Genomic DNA, 23,916 nt, shown 5'->3' on the forward strand with positions numbered 1-23,916 from the left:
CGTCACGTTTCTACTTTTATAGTTTATATCAGAAGATATTCGCAGAAGAGAATCAAAATGTGTATTTTTTTTAATTCATATATATTATTTGATGATTTTTTTTATTAAAACTTATATTCATACTTGATATACATCTCATAATATTTCTAATCAATGTTAAAGAAAAACTTAATAAACATAAACATGTAGGCTATTTTCAAAGGCGTTTGAAAGTAGTACTTATAACGATAAGATACTCTTTGAGCTAAGATTATAGCAAATAGTGTTTTAATCAAACAGTCTCTTATAAACATGAAACGTAAACAAAAATGATGAAACACTCTAAAAATACAACTTTTATTTCACCAAAAGTAGTATGTGGCAATAATAAACTTACATGATTAAGCTTTTCGACTAATTTAGTGATTTCACATGGCGATCTTTTTGTCAGATGCTGCAATATATGTTTAGTACTTTCAGTTTTTCCTGCCCCGGAGTCACCAGTCACAACAATGCATTGATTTCTCTGTTCCACCTGTAGACGTCTATATGCCTGCTCTGCTGTCCAGAAAATATGTGGCGGATCTCGGGGTGCTTGTTGATAATAAACATGTTGCTATAAAAGATGCAAAAATTGGATAAAATGCAACTCAGCGGATGCATTTAAGTCAAAGTAATATCAAACTTGTGGAACAGATAAGCATATACTGCTTATCAAAAATCTTATGCACATGACAGAAAAGAAACAAACAGCTTATGCACATGAAAGAAAAGAAACAAACAAAAGCTTCTATGTTGGAATTCATTCTGACAAATTTGGTTGACAAAAACGGCTATTGACAAATACAAAATACGTTTACATATTTTTCCCAATTCTTTTCTATTTTTGTTTGTTTCGATGATCAGCAAGGCAAGGATCTACAGAACAATTTTGCTGATGAAGTTAGTTGAATGTCACTCTGTATAAGAGCAATCGGTCTTAGATGAGGATTTTATCTAATTTATTTGAAAAAAAACTAAAGAAAATAGAAGATAGGGAGCATTTAATTGACATAACAACCAGAATTATCAGCACAAATGAGATTTTTGTCTATAAGAGTCTAAAATGTTGAAAAACGTCTGTTGTTAGATATGCGCATATACATAGGTATGCGACCAAGCCTCTTTAGAACCTCTAGATTAGAAATTGTACCTGAGAATAAAACTCACCTGATCATTGTATAGATTTAGGATTGTTTCATAAGGATTGACTACAATTAAAACATCTCCAATGTACGTCTGAAACATAAAAAAAAGATAATACATGTATATGTGTAACTTCAAATATTTTATCCTTCCTTTGTTAAATGATAGTAAATGATAATAGTTCTACACGATTTTGCAGTGTGGTTTTGTCAATTCAAAAACATTGTTTTTCGTTTTTGTTCATTTTGACTTACAAAAATTGTTGGAACGATTTGAACGATTTAAATGTTCGAAAAGTTGTGTATAATTATACAAGTGCACAAATGCAATTTTAATCTATGATTAAAACAACATAGATTTTGCTTTAGTGTATTGCTGTATTATTATTTGCTTAAATCACGTCTTCATTTAAAAAGTGATTTTTGCGAAGATTTGTCATGAACTACTATATGATGATTATTAAATTTTCATCAAAAAGCTAGTGATTTAAAACTCAAATTGTTAGTCATGGTATAACATGAACAACGTAATTACATAATTTCATGAAGAATATTCTCCGTTGAAATGTAAATATTACATTGATCTTTATCCCTTATTCAGGCCAAACATTGTGCTTTTAATTGTCTTAGAAAAATACAAAAATCATAAATTGTTGTTAGTGCATATGTCATGTTCTAGTTCATTTGTGTCAGCTTTAAAGTTCGTGAGGTCCTTAAATAGATTTGAAGGTTGTTCCAACTTTGTACCGTTTTCGATCATTGTCAATATCTATAGGACTGTATACTAGTATTTAATTACCTTTAATGATAATAGGTCAAGGAAAAGAAAGATTATGTTACAATTTTGATTGTTCATATAAATAGACAAAACTTCAATCACCGACAAATATGTATGACGGTTACTTGTTGACAACTTTTTATAAAAGTTATTTCTTTGATTTGTATGAAGTTACGTGTTGAAAGAATGGGTCTTCGTATTGTGAACTTTCAATTTTCAAATCTACGGAAAATGTTGAGCTTTTGTTTCATTTGAATGAAAAAAAACTTTCAATTTTAGAATTTTACAACATACTTGCAATAATGAAAACAGTGTCATTTCTAATAATAGGGAAAACGTTTAGGTTTTCCGAAAATAATTTCATTCAATTCAATTATATATAAGATTTTCCTGATACAATAGAAAAAAGTCCTAAATTTTATTTATTTTTACAACTGTATTTAAGAATCATATTTACTTATCATAGATATTATGTGACAATAGCATGCAACGCGCGCTCTTTATAAATTCTATATAAAAATGGGGCATGTCATAATGAAATTAAGACATGAATAAATTGCATTCGATGAAATAAAAATTGTCTTCTAGACTACCTATGGTGTAATCTTAAGTTAATTGCGGCCTATGTTGGTTTAAATTCAAAACAAACTTTTAAATTATCAAAACGGCTACTGGTACTTCACGGTAGCGGATACCTACAAAATTGTCAAGTTTATTGACAACTCGGATTAAACACTGTTATATCATTTATTTGAAAACAAGATAAATATCTAATGAATAGTGCGTACTTTTCTTTCCTCTTATGTTAACCTACATGTCGGTATGTGACCAATATTTATATATTTGGTGTCATTATTTAGATTACCATATTAAGTTACAACGTGAATCTTATTATTTCATCAATGTGACATTACGTTTTGATATATGTAGTTGTCACAAATTATAATTGTTCAGTAACTGGTTTATTCAAATTATCAGATGTATTTTTTTAAGCACATATGAACGCAAAAAAAACCCAGATACATAAAAATGTAAGCACAGAGACATCTTAGTGGTGAGTCTCTTTTAATAAAATGAATACAGATGAAAAGTTCGGTAAAGTAAATTGTTGATAAAAAAAAAACACTATGTCTAATATTAAAAAAGGAAAAAGACGTCGATTCCTGTCGTTAAATGGCAATATCAAAAGAAGTAGTTTTATATGAAAAGAAAAGTCACGAAAATACTGAACTCCGAGAAAACTTAAAAACAGAACATGCCTACTCAAAAGCTCAACCAAATTAAACGAATGGACAAAAACTGTCATATTCCTGACTTAGTACATGCATTTTCTTATGTATAAGCTAAACCTCTCACTTGTATGACAGTCATATACAATTCAATTTATCGACAACGTTGTGTGAATTACAAGTATATCATATCTCCCCAAGCATGTTTGTAATAATTAGCATAAAATACGACAGCATAATGTTCGAACAAATAGAATGTTCTGATTTATAGTGTCATTGAAGCTAACTTTTAATCAAGGAAATATTTAGAAACGCAATCCCCAGAATATCGTTTCAAAACGAAATTGTTTATCCCTAAAACTGGTGATATTGTAAAATTGCTACGTAAGTATAAAATACATTGAGAATATAGAGATTATCTCTTTTGTCGTTAAAGTATGTAATCAAAAAGTTAAACAATAAAAAGAAACGAACTCTGATGAAAATTCGAAACGAAAAGTCACTAAAAAAATTGCAAAGTTTAAAGTTAAAACACATCAAACGGTTCACCATTTTGCAGTTAATAGAAATGAAATATCATAAGATATTTCAAAAACTAAACGTTGATTTACTTTGATCTATTGCAGGACCATACTGAAATCCATATTCACTTTTAAAAAAAATACGATAGATCAGGTAAGTACTGTGCTTTTCTCAATTATCTACAGAGAAAAAGAAGTCTTTTTCAGATATTTGTTTTGGATTGGATACTTGGATAGTTCCAGGCTGATCATTGTAAAAAACTTATATTAAACCAGATCCAACACGATAGCTGTTCTTAATCATATCAGTTCTGGTAGGTTTTCCATGACCTGCCTTAAACAAGGGTCATGTAGCTAACTCCGACAAGGTGATCTTTTGAAGTTGATGCGATTCTCTCCGCTTTTCTTTGTTTCATAAATTAGTACTCCTCGTCGATCTACCATATTTATTCATCGATAAACTACTGTCTCCTTAATTGAGAATGTAAAAACCGAATAATTAATGTACCATAGCCTAATTCATCTTGTGATTCAACATTATAATTTAATACGACGACTACTGGTACCAAATGTTAACAAAGTCCGTCCTTGATCTGTTATGACCCACGGAAACATAAATAAATGGCATATCAATATTTACCTCGGTCACCTTAATTTTCTTATCCGTGTGTTTACTACTTTGATTATAATCAATATTTGTACATTTTGTTCAATTATTATAATTGACATATAAGGTTTCAACACTGCGCCCTTTAATCATTAAGAATTTGAAGACAGCTTTTATAGCAAAATTGTTATATTTAAATAACCACACTAAATCATTTCAACAGGTATACTGAAATCAATACAAATGCAACCCCTACAGGATTTTTTTTCTAATTGGTAAAAATTCTAACTAATGAATCTTCGATTGCACTTGACTAATTGTTATAAGATTTTGAAGACTCTTTATATCTGCATAAAGAAAAGGTTCCATCAATATCAGACATTATTATTTTTTAGATTTTACAGTTTAAAATGTTATCATAATGATCAAAATAAATTTAATTTACTTTTCAAATAACAGCGTTCCTAACTTCCCTTAGAACGATTATCCAAAAGTGATGCAGATTACTTATTTTTTTGGCATTTTGGACCAGCGTGGTCATATCTCGGTGATTTTTTTCGTGAATTTACATGTTTACCCAGAAAGTAAGATAAGTGTTACCGCATGTTTCGAAAATGAAAAATATGTATTCGAAATAAAACAGTTTAATTAATATGTAGTTATATATTGTAATTCAAAACGGAACCAAAAGGTAATTTGAATATTATGTGTTTTGTTTCGTAAGGCATTGGGTTCACCTATATATCTTTACGTTAGTGATTGCATTTATCAGTTTCAACATTCTTTTTGTTTAAAGAGACAACGTTACAAAAGCAATATCATTGATCTTTTTCAACATGAATGTATTTCTTTTGACAAACCGATATAACATTGTTCTAAATAAGTGTAAAGAAGTTGCGGTGACATTATTTTATTATCTTATTTTACAACGGTTTTCTTTCGTCAATAAGCGACAACATCATGCGAGCCTCTATGTACATATCATTATAATCAAATGCGGAAGTCCTACCAATTCAACGTTAAACAAATTATTAGAGGTAACCCAAAACTCGTCTATTACTGGGTATCCAATGAAATGAAATGTATATTTACTAGTATAACTCATGGTTACTTTTGATGTGTTAAGGTTATCATTTCAATCCTGCTATCTATGATGAGTTTATTTATTATTACTTTGTCGTTTCAATATTCACTCCCCTATTTACATACTTAACGATCTCTAGAATGTATTTCATGTAAAGTACGTAAAGACAACGTTGATTTATTTAAAAATAAATGCAGTATGAATTCAACAATGGCAAATTTTGCTTTTTTTTGGAATATAGTGTTATTCTAACTTGTCACCATCAGTTATAATTTTTAGCAAACTGCAGTTATGAATTTACTTGTCGAATGTTCATAAAACCAACAAATGTAAATAACTGAAACTGAAATATAACCTAATATAAATGGGTGAAGACATATCCAACCACAGCTTAGTAATTTCTAGTTAGTTAACTCTTTATGTACCAAGCAATTCAATCGTAATTATCTCACAATTACTTGTATATAATATTCATTTTGCATTCCAATTAAAACCTATATTTGAAACTTCATGTTACTTTAATCTGTAATTCGATATTTAAAACAACCAGTTGGTACTGACAGAAATATATGCAGCATTTAAAAGTCATGCCCGACAACTTAGTGACATTCCACTTCTAAAAGCTTTGGTGCATGTGTTAATGAACAGCTTCATTTGGAACAAAGAAACTGAATGTGACCATCTGCTAGCATCACCTCAAAAATTCAAAATGGCCCCCCATTTTTTTTAAAGACACATAATCTGTTGAATATTTCTATTCATGTTAGTGCTTGCTTTATCATTAAAGAACCTCCCCCCCCCCCCCCATTATATAACATGGAAGAAAGAAAAGTATTATCTAGGACTTATTTTAACAAGAAATGGAAGAAAGTAAATTCATACGATTACATCGAATCTATTACATGTGTACATGTGTTCATTAGTTCATTAATAAAACAGAAAGCTAATCTGGAAACCTCAGTTTTGTAATGTAATTATCAAATATAACTTTCTCACATTTTGAAAGAGAGTTTTTATCAAGTAACACGTGAGCTACAGCTTATCCATTTATATCTTTAATCAACACCGGCATATTGATGAAAAGCATTATGAGCATGTGTTGTGCGTACTGGTAATGATAATATGCACTGGTGCAACTGTCATACAAGTGAGAGGTTTAGCGCTATAAAACCAAGTTTAATCCACAACTTTCTACATTTGAACATGTCTGTTCCAAGTCAGGATATGATACTTGTTGTCAATTCATTTGATGTGTTTTATCATTTGATTTTTCCATTTGATTAGGAACTTTCCGTTTTGAATTTCCTCGTCGCTCAGTATTTTTATGATTTTACACCAAATAAAAAAAACGCTTTAAAAAACATTTGTAAGACAGTCAGAATCGTAAATACTCAAATCTGAGACCATTGACTTCTCGCGAACAATCAAGAAATTATATTCAAAGAATTTACGCTACAATTTGTTTCTGAGTTTTAGAGGTTAATTTATCGTTCAAACACAATGTTGTCGAAAATATCATCTTGGGGCTTAATACTTCCGTTTCTGCGAAGGATCGATGGAACCTTTGTATCTGTAGTCTTCAACAACTGTTATCGTTTATTCGTTGTATGTGTAGCGTTTATCTATTAATTTGATTTTCTTTGCTTATTTTCTATTTTCTCATCATCATGCAGAAAACGTCGACTATTCACGAAAAGCTTCGAAACTGAGAACTCGAAAATCGACAAAAAATATTATAGGCATTTATTTTAAACTTATTTGAAAATGTTGTTCAATGATACTCATCGAGTTTTTGTGATGCTTTGAGTCACAATATTGAATTAAAGTTAAGGGTTTAATAGGATTTGGTTGACAATAAATCTTACTTTGAGTTATAATCCCCTTTGCTTATTCAACATTTTCATTACATATTTTTCGTCCGTTCATTGTACTTAAAATTGTAATACTTTATTATGAAAATCATATTCAATAAATCTTTTTTATATTCACCAATAAATGTGAAATCATTTAATTCGTTATCTTTAGAAAATCAAATTATAATCCTCGGATAAATCTTTAAAAGTTATCATCCGTTAAAAACCTACGTTGCTGATTATTTCGAATCCCTAAAAACAATGTCTTAAATGAATGTGTCAATTAAAACTAAATATTGGTCAACCCTTAATGATACAGGAAACCAAAAAACTCCTCATATATCATTTTGAATGTTCTAATACATTGTATACGATCGTAAATAGCAGACAAGTATATCACACAAGAGGCTATAAATGTTTTGAGTATATACAACCGTCATGACTACTACGTTTTAAGGAAATTATCAAAGATCTCACATCAAACCAAAATCTGCCTCATTTCCAAATGAAAAAAATTAACATGTGACTTAAAAAAGCCACTTATATTGTTCTTTTATTTTTTTATGAAAAGGTATCTTTTTTATTCAAAATGATATCACAATCAACATCTTTACTTTAACTTATGTATTAAATTAACATGTACATACATATATTCGTCCTTTATAGAAACTTTCTTTCAGGTGTTGGAGTATCTCCTCGTTGGTTAAGTTCGAAAGTTTGGCTAAATCACTGACACTGCCTTCATTTGTCGACATTTTGATGCGCGGAAACTATAAGTACTTTCATTCACATTTCGAACATCTGAAAAAGAAATCAAATTAGGAATAGTACTTTATACTTTTGTAAAAAAAAAAGTGATGGTTTTTATTACGATAATACCCTGTCACAGACAAGGTTTACTTTGTTAAACTTATATCAATTAAGGATAGTATTTTTTTATCATTCATTGTTACATAGCGCTGCCAATAATCTATTCTGTATTTTAAAGAAACATAGTTCATAATACAAGAGTATGGCTCAATACTAATCAGATCATTTCACCAACTGTGCATTTTTATTTCCGTTTTAAAATTTGTAAAAAGGCCTCAATAAAATGAACGTTTTTTATAAAGCATTGCTTAATGAAACATCTGATCTAAAGACTCTGCCCTTATTGATGTCATTACTGATTATTGTATTTTTAAGTGACAGGAAAAATTTTAAAAAAAATACAATGAAACTTAATCACAATGTATATGTTTATAAAATTAGGAAAATGTAAAAACAAAATCGTTAAATTGTTAAATTTTGTTGTAAAATTTAACATCTTCATTACCGTGTATTTTCATGTACATCCAGTTGCCAATTTTCTAATATGTGACAATATCAGGATGATGGACTTAACTTATAGTAACTCCCACTTTTGCAATGTCGGAAAATGTTTTACGTAGAAAAGTTTAAATATAGGTATCCGCCGCAGACAATTAAAACAAAACGTTTAAAAAACGGTTTTTCCTTATTGGTTTAGATAACAGAGTCATTAATGCATGATTGAATGACACGTTATCTAATTTTCAATAGATAAAAAGAATAGAAACTTCCAAAATAACTAATTTGCAATGTTACGATTATTGTCAATCTCTTTGTTAGAACTTACGTTAAAAGAATCATGCTTATGCAGATTATAACATGTTAAAGTTTTAAAAATCGATTTCAAAAGGAAAATTTCAAAAGCAATTTCTATTTTAAATTGATCGTATGCGTACTACCGAATATTCTTCTATGTTCATTTTATATATATGAGCAAGATGATTTATCCCATTTTAAAAAAAAATGTATTCTAAAATATTTCTAAATATGTAAGCAAAGAAAAATTAAAATGCTAACCTCTTTTCATATACTTTCGCTATTTCTGTTTTGCTAATCCCTTTCAGCCAAAATTATTTCAAAAAAGATATTTGATGGGTAAATATAACACAGTATTTCAGTCTGTATTAAATTACACATTATTTAATCCAGGTATAACAATTACAACAGTGATAATTACTTAGAGTACTGCGAACGACGGTGAACATTTATGTTAATTACTCTGTCTGATTTAACTTATAAATAATACAACACCTGAAAATCTAAAAAAAAAAGTAGCGCTTTAGATTAAAAATAAATCATGCATTTTGAAATGGAAATGCATCAAATAATTAAAGATTTATTCATTAATGTTAAAGTCATCTTACGATGGTATACCCGGAAGTACTTTGGACCTTAGTCATAAAAATAATCAATCGTTGTCAATAAAGGTGGCTCGGGCCTAATCGAAGTTTCTATCAGAAGTGCCATATTTTTTGGTTATTTAATTCTTTAAAGAAAATGAATTAAAATGGTCGAAAAAAAAATTGGGGGTCACGGACCACTTAAGCTCAAAATTTTACTTTTAAACAGGTATGTAAAAGGGACCATTTTTCAATGAAATGATAGGGGAAATAGAGGTGTTGACATATTTTTATCGGAATATCAAAAAAACGATCTATGACAATTAGTCCAAAACTGTAATATGAACAGCTGGAATATAGCTTCAAAGAATGAGCCAATAAAAAACATAGGTCACCGATTAGGGAAAAAAATATATTGCCTTAAAACCCAAATTTTGGCGGGAAAATTGTGAAAAGGGGTGAAATGTCATTTTGACCCTTTTACAGATACGAATAATAATGAAAATATTCTATTAGTCACATAACTACAATGATTTAAGATTTCTAATCAATCAAAATATTTTAAAAAAATCATATCGATTTACGACGAATACTTTTGTAATTCATGTGTCAAATTATGCGCAGTCGAATAGTCCCGAGCCACCTTAAGTTCTGGTGCGACTTGCAACAGTTTACCCCTTGCCTAACTGAAAGACGCATGATTATCGTCTACAAACATTCTGCAAGAAGTCGTCCAAGAAAAAGCCGACTAATCCAATTGTACTCCAAAATTGAAATTTGACAGTAGTGTATCGATGGTACTTTATTTATTTGAGCATCCCCTTTATTTTTGTGGCACATGTTCGTGGAATAACCTGCACCAGATGTGCTCGCAACTTACAATTTTGAAGTCTTTATATAATATAAATTAAGGGTATGATATCACGAAAAACAAAATAAAAATATACCAAAATTATTAAAGGTGAACTTATAACCGAGAAATTTCGACTTATTTAGTACAGCTAGACAAGTTTTTATACATGTAACAATCAAAATGTACCAAATCGATCATTGACATAGCAACTGAGCTCAGGGTACTGCAATATTCCTATTTTACCAGTTGATTCATCGGCATAGTGTTAAAACCCTATATGGCATGAATTCCTTGATATTCAACGCGTGTTTCTAATCGTTTGTGTTATCTTATCTGAGAAATATTTTCTGTTAAAATGATTGATGAGTGTCGGTACAAGATATCAAACAAATCACAAAGTCAGTCAACAACATCTGAAAAATCTCAAACTTCAAATACGCAGAAAAAAAAACAATATTAGCAATTTCTGCTTCACGGGTGGCATCTTTCGATTTGGTAATTATGCAACAAGAACATCATAAAGGGTTAGCAGTAATAGTGAAATCTTTGTTTTAAGTTTGTGTATTTTCTTAGTACCTACTGTATGTTGATATATATACTGTATATTAAATCCTTTCTAGGAAAAATGCATTGGATAAAATGTATTCATCTATTTATACACGTGAAAGAATAGATGTTACAATGTACATTTGTTAACTAGTATATGTTTACAAACATGAATGAATAGATGTTAAGGTTCGAAAGAAAGAAAAACCTCTATTGCAAAACCTATGTCAAATCTCTAATAAAATCTCTAATAAAATTTAAATTTAACTCTCTAAAGTATTTCAGGGTATATAAGGTTGCAAATCTTGGAAATAGATATTAACGTATGCGTTGTTACGAGTTTCAAAGAATACTAGGTTGCAGTATTAGGCATGAATGATAATATAATGTGTGGTGCAGCCTCAAATGTTGAAAGCCAATTAAGATTATTCTTTAAGGTTGGTTCAGTATACCTATCTAATTTATTTTTTTTATAACACAAGAATATATTAACAGATCATTTTATATTGTATATCTTGTTGTATACGGTTATACATATCTATTTGCCGTTTAGACCGAAGTGATCAATAAATGACCTGTTATGATATATCAATTATATAATAAATCGCTTCTTCTCATTTTTATAACTGTATTTCAAATATATTTTATTACAGGTACATTCGTACTTGAAATTATTTTAACTAAAAATTAAAATTTGCATTTAGTGCATCAGAAGGCGTACCAGAGAAAGTTTACTTTTTTTAAATACGAAAATGTTTCCGAAATTCAAAAAAGATCCGAATAAATATATGTCATTTAAACTCAATTTATAAAACGAGTACAACTGTGCTTGTCTCTTTTGTATCTACCGTTTTGGTAGGATTTTTGATTGACTTTGACGACTTATATTAGTTATCATTTGGTTCCGCTCGACAAGTCTTTGGTGGAATAACGTCTCTTACATAATTTTAGTAGATCTTGTATCAACTTTATTTTTTTTAATGGATGACACCATAACCTGATGTTGCTGTACAGTAGTGTTTATTGGTGATAAATAGATAAAATTCCGTTCCTGTTGACGGGTTTTGGCGATCTGACTGACCGAATGTTCGCGATTAAGCTTAAGCTTCAGACAGGGAAGTAAGTGTCGTTCCAACAAGAGTTATCTACAACAAAGTACAAACATCTAATAATTTATCCTACTGCTATCCCATATTTCTCAAATAACATTCTTGAAACGTAATCTTACATATCGCGTAACATAAGCTCAAAGTTTTACACACCGAAAAAACAGCGATGCGCATATTAAATATTAGATAATTCAAGGATGTCTATTAATTAAAGAGACATAAATTACTGCACTATGAAAGTGGGTACATATTTTATTAAACATCTTAAAAATGCTACTACAGCATATAATCGTCACCAGACTTGTCCTTTCTTGAAAAGTCAATCTGAACCCGTGGATAGTAATCAATGCAGCTGGTTAACACTTTTTAAAAGAAAATGGAGCTGCAGCTCCCCTCGTATAAATTTGCCTTTAGATATATTTAGCTTTTCTTGTAAGATCACATTTGGTCTTCTTGCGGGTTTAAAAAGTAATACACCATTCGTGTTCCAATTTATGTATTGACTTTTCCTGATAAAGAATTAAGTGAAAAGAATGCCTTGAATTACCATTTTTGTTAGCCTGAAATTCTCATTCTTGCAAGTTAATAAATAAATAATTATATACTTTTTTAAAAGAATGCAATTCTGTTTTCTATTATAATTTTTTTAAACCTGTTTGTTACAGTATTTCGTAACCATTTTACATTGATTGAACTTAATTTTCTTTGTTTATATTTTCTTCTATCGATGTGAGATCTTGTTAATGAAAAAATTCAAATACTGGTAGTTTGGATAACTTATTTGCACTTCCTTTTCAAATACTTCGCTTTTGTTTCAAAATTAAATATGCGTGAAGATTGAGTTCAAATAACGAGAGGAATGATAGAAAAGTTAACATTCTTATAAACATTTTATTAATTATGAAACCTTTTTCCCATAAATAGTGAATGCGAAAAAAATTAAGGGATGTCATGTAAAAAAATCCCATTCTCACTCTTGCACAGTTTCTATTTATAGAAGATGATCATTTGATAAAGACCTATTTTTTATTAATTGGAAAACAGTGTTACGTCTTCTGTAATATTAGACAAGCGCTATTTAAACCTAATTAGCTGGGACTCAGTAGTACATTCAGTGTGTAAAATAATGAAATTATTATATAGATCAAATGATATGGAAAAATTAAAAAAGTTGTATATAAGCTTCGTCTTTGAAATCTTCATTACAGATATTTACAGCCCCGCACCATATTTCTTTAAATTAAGAATAATAATGTATGGTACATCATGAACTTACTCGTTATTTTATAACGTAAAAGCCCTTCACGTACCAAACAACAACCTCCTTCCCAAAACAAAATTAGAACGCAATGATTGCCATTCGACGTCCGAAAAATAATGTTAATCCTCAAAAACGACGCAAAAGCAAAAGATGGCGGTTCTGTCGGTTTAAACGGTATTCTTTGCTACATGATGATAATAGAATACATATTCATAATCTTACTAAGTAAATTGATGGGTATTGTGACAATATTTAGTCTTTTTAAGCAGGTAAAAATACAAGCCATTAGTGAAAATAGTTTTTTGAAAAATGTACCAGTGTATAGGCTAGTAAAATCACATGATGCACATATTGGTCACTACAACAAAAATCAGCGTCTGATTTTCAGTATTACAGTTAGCTGTCTATATAAAACAATTAGTTAAAAAAAAAACCGGAATTGTATTCGTGCGTACTGCTATATAAAAGGGTAAACGACTTGAATGTGTTTTAGTTTTGTAGTTAATGCCATATGTATTCGACATAAAATATAATTCCATAAAGATAATAAATTTGTTTTCGTAAAAAACAAAAATCTGTATGAGGAATTTAATGTACTAATCTTTGCACTTAGTTTATATTAAATCTATATATAAAAGAAACGATCTCGGTCGACAATTATGTTTTACACATCTCAAGATTGAAATTAAACCTATGTTTATAAAAGCAAACGCAAAATGTATAATTAGTTTAGAATTTAAACCAAAAGATAGAATCAAATTGAGACACCTTCTCCATTATGATGTGCATTGACAAGTACCTGTTCTATTGTATTGTCATTTCTTATTGTCATACTGAATAATGGAGAAAAGTAAACACACGGAAGCCTGTAAAGACTACATTTAAAACAAAATGACGTAACTAACATACTACATACAACAAATGAAAAAACAGTGGCTATTACTTCAATCTAAAACAAATTATGAATAAAAGAACCAAGAGAGAGAAAAAATTTACCTTACGTATCTCTTTCAAAGTTTCACATTTTATACACTGTCAAAATGATCCAAAAAAATCTTCAAATATTGGTCTCTGTGCGCACAGTACTATTTGTGATTGTTTTGTTTAACCAGTTGAAGCATCAGTCAAGTTTTTGTTAAATCATATGATTTCCTAACGTTCCACATGGGTATTTTAATCGTAAATGTTGCCTCAGCTAACAAATCTAATTTTTTTTAATTAATTTGGTTAAGTGTCTGAAGTAATAAAAAAGAAGACATGATACCAAAAAAATTTCGTATGTTGCACAAAGACAGACAACACCGTCTGAAAACGAAAGCTGATATTACTAATACGTAGCCAAACAAACCCCGGATAAGCAGTTTCTGTTCATTTGAGGCATCTTTCGAATTAGGAATTATGCATACCAAATCACAACAAACAGAGATCAGTAATCGTAAAAAATTTTGGTTTTGGTATTTTCACTTCATGTATATTTTAACGTACCCAATTTTGTGATATAGAGACGAGAGATATCAAACGGGACCAATGAACTGACAACGATATGGCAAAATTGAAATAAACCTTAAAGAAAAACAACTTTTTTTATTTAAAACATATAAAAAATAAAGACTTAGCAACACGAACTCCATAAAACACTTCGGGTGATCTAGGGTGCTCCGGAAGCGTAATCATATCATGTGAAACCCATTTAAAGAAATTTTTCATATTAAATTCTTTCTAGAACAAACTTTTGTGTTAAATGTATTTATGTGTTTACACACACAAATGAATAGATGTTAAGTTTTGATATGACAAAAGGCCAGTAATTTAATACCTTTGTCAAATTTTGCAAAAATTTAACATTTATTCTCTATATCATTATCTATATTTATTAAGTATATCATGGTATATTAGGTTGCAAACATTTACTCGTTTACGTTTTTCGGAGTACATTAGGTTGCAATATTATACATGACTGATAAAAGATCTTATAGTGTTGCTTTAAATATTTAATGTAAACTATCAGACAAGCTCATCCTTTTTAAAGTTTATGTAATATGTATTTCTGACAAACAAACAAAAATACGCAAATGTGAACAAATCATTGTTATACATACATACATACATACTTAGTGGCATACGTCATCTTAGAATAATCTTCATTTACTCTCTAGGACTTCGCTGGCTCTGAGAACATATATCTATAACTGATTTGTTTTATATTACTTTTTTTTGTCACATGGACCTCGCATGATAAAAAAATCGTGGGAGCAGCTTATAAGGTGTAGTCCAGATATCAAAAACATCTCAAGAGTCTCCTTTTTTACTTCTATTCAAATTTTTGTTTATGGTTGCACTTATCTATTTAACAATTTGACAGAAGTGATCAATATATGGCCTCTTATTGAAAATCAAATATATAATGGAACTATTATAAAATAAAGTACTTTTTTTCATTTTGATGGTGATAGAATTTCATAATTCTTGCTTATAACTGGACCTTGAAATATACGTTGAAGTTGTGTCAAATATGAATTATAAGCTAAAATGATATTAGAATTAAATAAAGTTATTATTTTTAAACTTGTGTCAGAGCTGTAAAGGTCCAAATTTCCGAATTCATATTAAATAAACACTCTAGAATAGTTTAACATGGCACAAGTCATAAGTCTGTACTTTTAATCATATGCCAATCATTTTATTTAGCGCATAAGGATGACAAATTTGTTTCTTTTTGTTTCTCTTTTCCTTATAAAAATTAACATACATAGGATTTACCAATTTCATTTATGTTGTGAATGTATGTACATTCAAGTACTTCCTAATTAATTCATTTAAGGTGGGACCTAACACTACAGGGAGATAACTATGTAAAGTCAGCTAAACGTTTTAATTACGTTGTGTTGTAAAAGGAATATTAAGCTTTTCAATCATCAAAGTTGGTCTTTGTCAAACTGCTATATAAACAGTGTAATTTTTCTGACAAAACGGTTGGTTAAAAATTTTTGAATTCTTTATATTTTTGTTAAAGGGTCAAAGTAAGTAAATTGACAAAATTTTATGAATATTAAACGAGCCAAATTAATTTTAGTACAAGTGTTGGGTACAACCTTAACTGTTAACAATTGAAAATTCAATTAAAAAATAAATTTAGTTGGTTTATGAAACTAAGAAAGAATTCAAATTCAAGAATATACCTGTTCAAGTCATTGTCAAGGAATTTCAGCCTTTATTTAAAAATGTAATGATTTCCTGGAGGATATCTGCAAATAATATTTGAGAAGGAAGATGTTCATGGTTAATTCCGCAAAAAGAAAAATGATGAAATTTAAACTCCGGTAACACTTTAAGAAAGAAGAAAAAACCTTGCCAGACGTCATAATTTGCGATTGCACGTTATCGGCTGATGGTCTGGGTATATTAAGGATGAAAATTGTGCGTTTGTCATATGTGAATATCCCCTTCCGCTGTGTATGTTTATGCCGATAGTTGACGTCAAGACTACGTGGTTTTGATGTTGTTTGAGTGTGGACGGGTTTTTTTTTCAGAGGGAGTCGAGTATCTTATATTTTCGGTAAACAATAATGCTCATTATTCATAGATTAGAGTTTATCCACGTTATTGCAAGTAAAAATGTTAAAACAAAAACAAAACAATACACCGTGGTTTTTTCTCAATCTCATAACCTTTTTTTTTTTATTTATTTTTTTCAAATGGAATGAATGTTTCTTATATATATTTTTTTTTTCTTCCATCAATTTTAGAACTTGTAATGGAAGAAATTATAATAGTTGTGATATAATATTAATACACTACATTATATTTTATTAATTGTGACGCATTGTTTATTTAACGCATCATGTAAATGTAGCGGAATTTGATGAGACTGTTATTAAAGTGAGAGGGTTAGCGCTATAGAACCAGGTTTAATCCACCATTTTCTACATTTGAAAATGCCTGTACCAAGTCAGGAATATGACAGTTCTTGTCCATTCGTTTTTGATGCGTTTTGTTTTTTGATTTTGCCATGTGATTATGGACTTTCCAAATTGATTTTCCTCTGAGTTCAGTATTTTTGTGATTTTACTTTTTACACTTCTTTCTTTTCTTTTCAATACTTTGTTTAATGATGTGTTTCATTATGTGTGAAGATAACGATTACGAAAGGAATGCTAAAATAACGATTATTCTATAATAACTTTGTAATTGACGACACCTTTCTCTCGTACGTTGGGAATACCACGAAATTTAAAGAACACATTCCCACTCTTGTATGGTATCTTGCTTTAGAAAAATACATCAGGTATGACTTGCAAAATACTAAGAAAAGGTTCGACCTTCTTTATCTAAAAAAAGGGCGCTATTTGAGGTTTTGCTACCTAATGATCGGCGGTGCATTCATTGTGAAAAATCTTGTCTTATAAAGATTTTGATAGTGCTACCATGACTTCGTATCGCATATTTGATATCATATGTCATAACACAAATTCAAATTTTATTCCTGACAAGCATTTTGAAATATTTAATTCACAAGTAAATAAAAAAAAATTGACTCAATCAATTTGGGTTAGACATTTAATGATGCATTATAATGGTTAAAACCACACTTGGAATATACTTAATGGAATGCCCTTATCTTATATACAACATTTATCTTTCTATTTCAATCAGTTGTTATACAAAACTTTACTTACAGTATGTATATTATGGGTTTGGTACCCAGACTGCAAGAATACACATTGCACAATTTAAATAACTTTATAAGTTTATACTATTAAAAAATAATAAAAACAACTTGAGACTGAATGAAACATATGCATATGTGCATAGACTGTCCAAAAATAGAGTTACAATAAATTGTCTCACAAAAAGAAAATGTTTCTGTATATCAGTATCACAGATAAATGATGTGATGGCTCTAATATTTGCAACTAAAACATGCCAATATCGAAGAACAAAGTTGATTTTTCATATGGCAGCAGAGTGTAATACAACTCACTAATTTTACGGGTTCCATCATTTAATAATAAATTTTTAGGCTAAATTCGGTCAACTACTATAATGAATACGTCTCAATATGATAAGCCTTGTCCTTTTTACACTGGAATTAAGTCTGCTGCGTATTTATAGCATATGCAATATCTATACTTAGTTTAATTTGAAACGAAATGATGAATACATATGAGACAGCTTATCAATCATGATGATCATAGAAAAGTGCATGTTATTTTGTCATTTTCTATTGCCATATTGAATAATTGAAAAACGAGAAAAAGGATGTGAAACATGAGTTTTTTGAAGGGATCAAATATAACCTGCTTATATCTGCTTATCTTGAATGATAAAACCTGCTTTTATCTGCTAATCTGATATGTGTAATATAAAACGTTTATATTACCACAAATATGCCGTTTGAAAACAATTTCTTTAGAAAAATGTATATTAATTAGACATAATTCGTTTGTCTATTATTAAAGATTTCTTGGAAACTGATTTACAGCATTTCGTAAATTGAGCACGATGATGTTAAGTGATTTACCTTGGGGGGGGGGGGGGAGGGGGGGTGATCTGCATTGCATTTATGTCTAGATTTGTCAATTTGAAAAGAAATGTTAGATATGATTAAAAAAAAATGTCATAAATTTTAATATTTGCTGGTGATCTCAAAAGATCATTGGATGATTTTAAGGGTCATGATCTTTTTAGCTAACTGGATGAATCAAAATTTGATAACAGGTGTTAATGAAATTGACAACTTCGTGCAATGTGAAAGGCACTCGAAGGGGATTTTCAGTTAACAAAAAAAGAAAATGTCTTTTTAATCATAAGAGAAACAGATTCTTACATCGTTACTCGTGGATTATCGTATTTATCCAATCTCGATAGTTAAATTATAAATTTTAAAGTCCTCGCCGAGGCGGCTCGGACTTTAAAATTGATAATTTAACTATCTCGATTGGATAAATCCGATAATCCACTGGTATCAATGTAAGAATCTATATATATCAAATTTTAAAGATTATAAATTTTAGTTGTTTTAATCTATAAACCATGATATTTGTAGAGACTTCCCTTTGATAAATTTGATATTTCATCGTTTATCAATTGCTATATAAAGTAAGGAACATTTTTTTGGTGAATTTTCATTTTGCTGGTTTGTGTTATGCCTATCAATGGAAGTTCAGTTCATCAATACATGGGCACCCTAATAACGTTGTAATAACAATGAATTTTCATATAAAATATAAAAAAAAACTAAAAAAAAACGTAAAATGATTTTTAAAAAATACAGTACTCCAATGAAAAATCAAATCGGAAAGTTCATTATCAAATAGAAAAATCAAAAGGTCGAGAACATCAAACTAATGGGAAAAAAACTCATCATAGATACCAGGATTAAAATTTATATTTACGCCAGACGCGCGTTTCATCTACAAAAGACTCATCAGTGACGCTCGAATAAAAAAATGTTTAAAAGGCCAAATAAAGTACGAAGTTCAAAACTCTTGTCATATATGTGAATAGATATAGGCATTTCTGAAAAGTTGACGAAAATGTGCAAAGTTTACAGACGATGGTCACCAAATAGTTGCAAAAGTTTACACCAGCATTTTGACTCGTCTTGTAATAACCTAGCAGCTATTTTTATTCGAAAAAAGTTATTACATTAAATCCGAATGATGTGAATGCGAACAAAACTTTTATTAACCTATTTAAAGTTTTGAGAAAAAAAAAGTTTTTAAAAAATGTAACTATATGTTCGCATTTCTATTTTTAAATCTCATTCATAATTTAAGTTAACTGAATGACAAGCAGAAAAATGTTGGCGTTATATTCTTTTGATTATAGTAACACTTCTTGTGTGATTTTTTTAATAGAATGTCGTAATCTGAACGGCAATTTGTCAGATCGTTGGCAGCCCATAGTTATGGCATATTTATCTATTCTCAAACCAGTAGTTATCCAGGCATATTTTTGCAGTAAAATTGAGATTAATCGTCTCTAAAACACGTAGTTTTTATATATTTATCTATTATCATGAATACACAGCGTGTTAACTGTTAAATTTCGTTTATAATTTTCACACCTTTCCTGGAATTTCCATATATTACAATTTACATAGGGATAGGTTGGGCGAAGCTTCATTTTGAAGTGCTGTCTAGTCCCTTCTATTTGATTTTCGCAAAACAGTTGATAATCGAATGGTCCTTGAATAACCTTCAGATTAAGTATTTCAAAAAAGAAGTTAAAGTATGACTTAAAAATCATTCAAAAATGGATTTACAGTTGTTAACTTATGGTCAACATAAATGACCCCCGTCATATCAAGAAATATTTCTCAATCTTATTTATAAAAAAAACATAAGCACCAGCATAAGGAAAGTTTACTTAGGGTGTTTCCACAATTACATGAAGCAGTATGAAGGGTTATGTTGTAAATCTAAAAAAATATATATAACCGTATGAAGATTTGTACTGAATGATAACGCAAATACTCGATGTTTAACCATTAGTCAATAGATACATTTTGTTGTGCTTCAAGATTTCACAAATGTACACGTCAATTTTAACATGTTCAAAAACATTTTTAGATTTATAGAAATAAACTAAGTGTCCTTTTTAGCTTATCTATAAATTGTATACATAATGCAATCACTTGAGTTTTATTTTTAAGTTAACATTAGTCACACGACGAGTGCAAATAGTAGAGCATGAGCATTATTCGTCCAGAGTATCTGTGTTATTGGCATTCGTCGTGTTGCTTTTGATATCTGGGTGTTTTTTTTTATTTCAATCGAAAGTGACTTGGTTGCAAAGTGGACTATGTTGTTCTACTAGAATATCACTAGTCTGTCAAAACTGGTTTTGTGAGTTCAAATCCCTCTCGTTCGACTACAATCTTAACTTAAGGTCGGAGGTTCTCTCTACGTACGGTGGCATCTTCGACGGCTTCCTCCACCAACACAAATTGCCCGCCAAGAAAGGGGCAATAGTGCTCAAAGTGGCGTCAAAATAGCAATTTCTTTCATCCGTAGTGTTATTTGTCTCTCTTCGACTAATGCCTGTTTATCCCCTGTGTACTTTCTTGATTTTGTCACATGAGTTATGTAGACTTACTATTTTCTTATGTTTTTAGTTTAAAGAAGTATTTGGTTAGATTAGAGAAATAACGTTTCTCGATTACTTCTATTTTCCTCACTTACAAACGGTATAATTTTACCAAATTTGATTTTTTTCATTATCCAATGTTATCTATGTGAAATGTGTATTACTTTTTAATGTAAATGTATATAGAGCCTTGCGATGGTCGAGTGGTCTAGTGCGGGCACAGTTCATGCGATTTAGTGCCACGGTATCTAAGAAGCATGAGTTCGAACCCCGGAGAGGGAAAAACAAAAAAATTGCGAAAGTAAATTTACAGATCTAACATTGTTGGGCTGATGTTTAGACAAATTATATATATAGAATGTTTTTTCAGTCTTGTATCACCATCACTGCTAGTGATCCGATGTAGAGTCATCACTGGGTCAGACGTACTTGATATTACTATTTTTTATGGAATGATTATTATACTTTGACCTCTTATAATCCTACTAGTATCACACCTTCGGAAATTTAGCGTTATCATTTTTAAGATAGTCGTTGTATCGTAACAAGTTTTATTATTAATCATAAAATCAAAAAAATATTGTATCTCATATTTTTAAATGTAGGTTATAATTTTGTATGCTGTTTCGAATGAACGGAGAAGAAAGTAGTCTGATTTTTGGATACAAATTATATTTTTTACATTCATTTCTGGATAATAAATAAAGTAGATATATTATTTTGATAACTCATACTCAAATTCTTGAGAAGTTTAAAAGCATAAAATGTAATGTCAAAAGTCATTTTCACAAAAAAAATACCGAAAGGAAATATTTCAATCAGCTAGGTCAATGAATTTGTAACAAACTCGTACATATCAATTGAGGTCGTCTTGATAAGCTACTTAAACTACTGTAAGAACCATAAATAAAAACAACCTACGTATTAAACTAGAAGTATTTTACAATACCCTGTTACCAATGAGTAATGTAGTATAGCTTCTTGTCAAAGCTGTTCAATGCGAGTATCATAAACATGTATTTGTTTTAATTTCTCTATCTATTGATTCTATGAAATTAACTTTGTAGAGTGAAAGCAATTTAAAGTTTCTTTGCAAATCGAGATATCATTTCGCCCATGTGCTTCTGTAAACCCTAATTACATAGCACACCATACGACCCAACCCCTATTGTAATTGTAGGCAAGTTTGATTGGCATGAAAAAGAACAATTAATTTTGAGGATAAATTCAGGATTGATATTGATAAGTGGTTTATTTGTTTTTCATGTTGTTTTTTCGATATTCAGTAAGTACAGTGGAGATCAGTTCTAACCTCTCATTAGAACTGTCAGAATAATCTGTCATAGAACTGTTCTAACCTGTCCTAGAACAGTTCTAGCTAGAACAGTTCTACCCTAGAACTGTTCTAGGTAGAACTGTCAGGATCAGTTCTAGGTAGAACTGACTAAATCAGTTCTAGGTAGAACTGTCAGGATCAGTTCTAGGGTAGAACTGTCTAAAACTGTTCTATGTAGAACTGACCAAATCAGTTCTAACTGTAGAACTGTCAGCAGAACTGACCAAATCAGTCAGGACTGAAGAACAGTTCTAAATGACGTCACTGCAGAAAGGGCACTTTAGAATTTAGAAGAAAAAATCAGTTTCAATTACTTTACTTTATATAATAGCGGATTTTTCTATATTTTTACTGATCAAAATTTACATGTACAAATATCGAAGTGGATAGGAGGTTATCCAACTCATCGGAGAAATATTTTTATAAGATTGCAAATGAAACATCATTGTTTACGTCTCTTCATTCCCCGTGTTTAACAGTCTCTTCATAAATCTAACTGCATTTAATTCATGGAAATTTAATCTTGATTTACCTTGTTTGCCTTGGATTTACATTCATGATTTAGGATTCTGTTTTGACAAATGTTCAAACGAAAATTGTACAGTGGATGGATTATGGGATTAATGAAATCAGTGTTGTAAAACGTAAAAAAAACTATGTACATTTGCATAAGCTCGTTGCCAAACTTATCCGTAACGATTATGAATAATATCTGGGAGTCCTGAAAGTCTGAAAAATATACTCGATCTGAACATAAATGAAATATTTGCCACTGGACGTATGGCTACAAACAAAATCAATCATTGTCCTTCTTCAAATTATATATTAACAGTATAGTCAGTATACTATTCCAAGAAGAGAACTTCTCATACAACATGTACATGTACTTTTCATTTTAGAATAAAGTATATGAATCAGTCATGTTAGTGTTGGATTATGCCGTTAAATAGTTTTGTTTAAAAAAAACATCATGAACTTAAAAACATCATGAACTAAATGTACTGACTTAAAAAGTCACTTTTGTGACGGTTCAATATTTAATAATTTAAGTTTGGATGTAACGGGTCTTCTGACGTTATTTTGTTATCAACACCCATAGACATAAGTTAGTCATGTGAACGTAACATCATCAACGTTTTTTTAATGGTTTGCCAAGGTTTAAACATTTTGTTAAAATGAAATTTAGAATTAAATTATAAGAAATGACTAATATTTTTTCTGTCTATTCGAAATAACGTAAAAAATGTGGTGCACACTGTTAAAAACCCCGCTACGCGCATTTATCAGTGTGCACCA

At 29.8% G+C, this 23,916-nt stretch overlaps 1 protein-coding gene across 3 annotated transcripts in view; it reads right to left on the minus strand.

The window, feature by feature from the left end:
* The window catches only part of LOC134715335 (chitin synthase chs-2-like), a 72,029-nt gene that overhangs the window by 23,072 nt on the left and 25,041 nt on the right, over positions 1–23,916 (minus strand). The window contains exons 1-4 of one of the 3 annotated variants that reach the window (XM_063577446.1): positions 9,102–9,192; positions 7,883–8,036; positions 1,189–1,257; positions 377–595 (exon numbers count right to left, since the gene is read on the minus strand). In XM_063577446.1, the coding sequence (XP_063433516.1) occupies positions 377–595; positions 1,189–1,257; positions 7,883–7,990 (396 nt within the window). In that variant the 5' untranslated portion in view covers positions 7,991–8,036; positions 9,102–9,192. Of the gene's footprint in view, positions 1–376; positions 596–1,188; positions 1,258–7,882; positions 8,037–8,550; positions 8,636–9,101; positions 9,193–23,916 lie in introns of those variants that run through there. The other 2 variants (XM_063577445.1, XM_063577444.1) reach the window with 2 other exon arrangements.

This window comes from Mytilus trossulus, chromosome 4 (assembly GCF_036588685.1).
Source record: "Mytilus trossulus isolate FHL-02 chromosome 4, PNRI_Mtr1.1.1.hap1, whole genome shotgun sequence".
Classification (NCBI taxonomy): Eukaryota; Metazoa; Mollusca; class Bivalvia; order Mytilida; family Mytilidae; genus Mytilus; species Mytilus trossulus.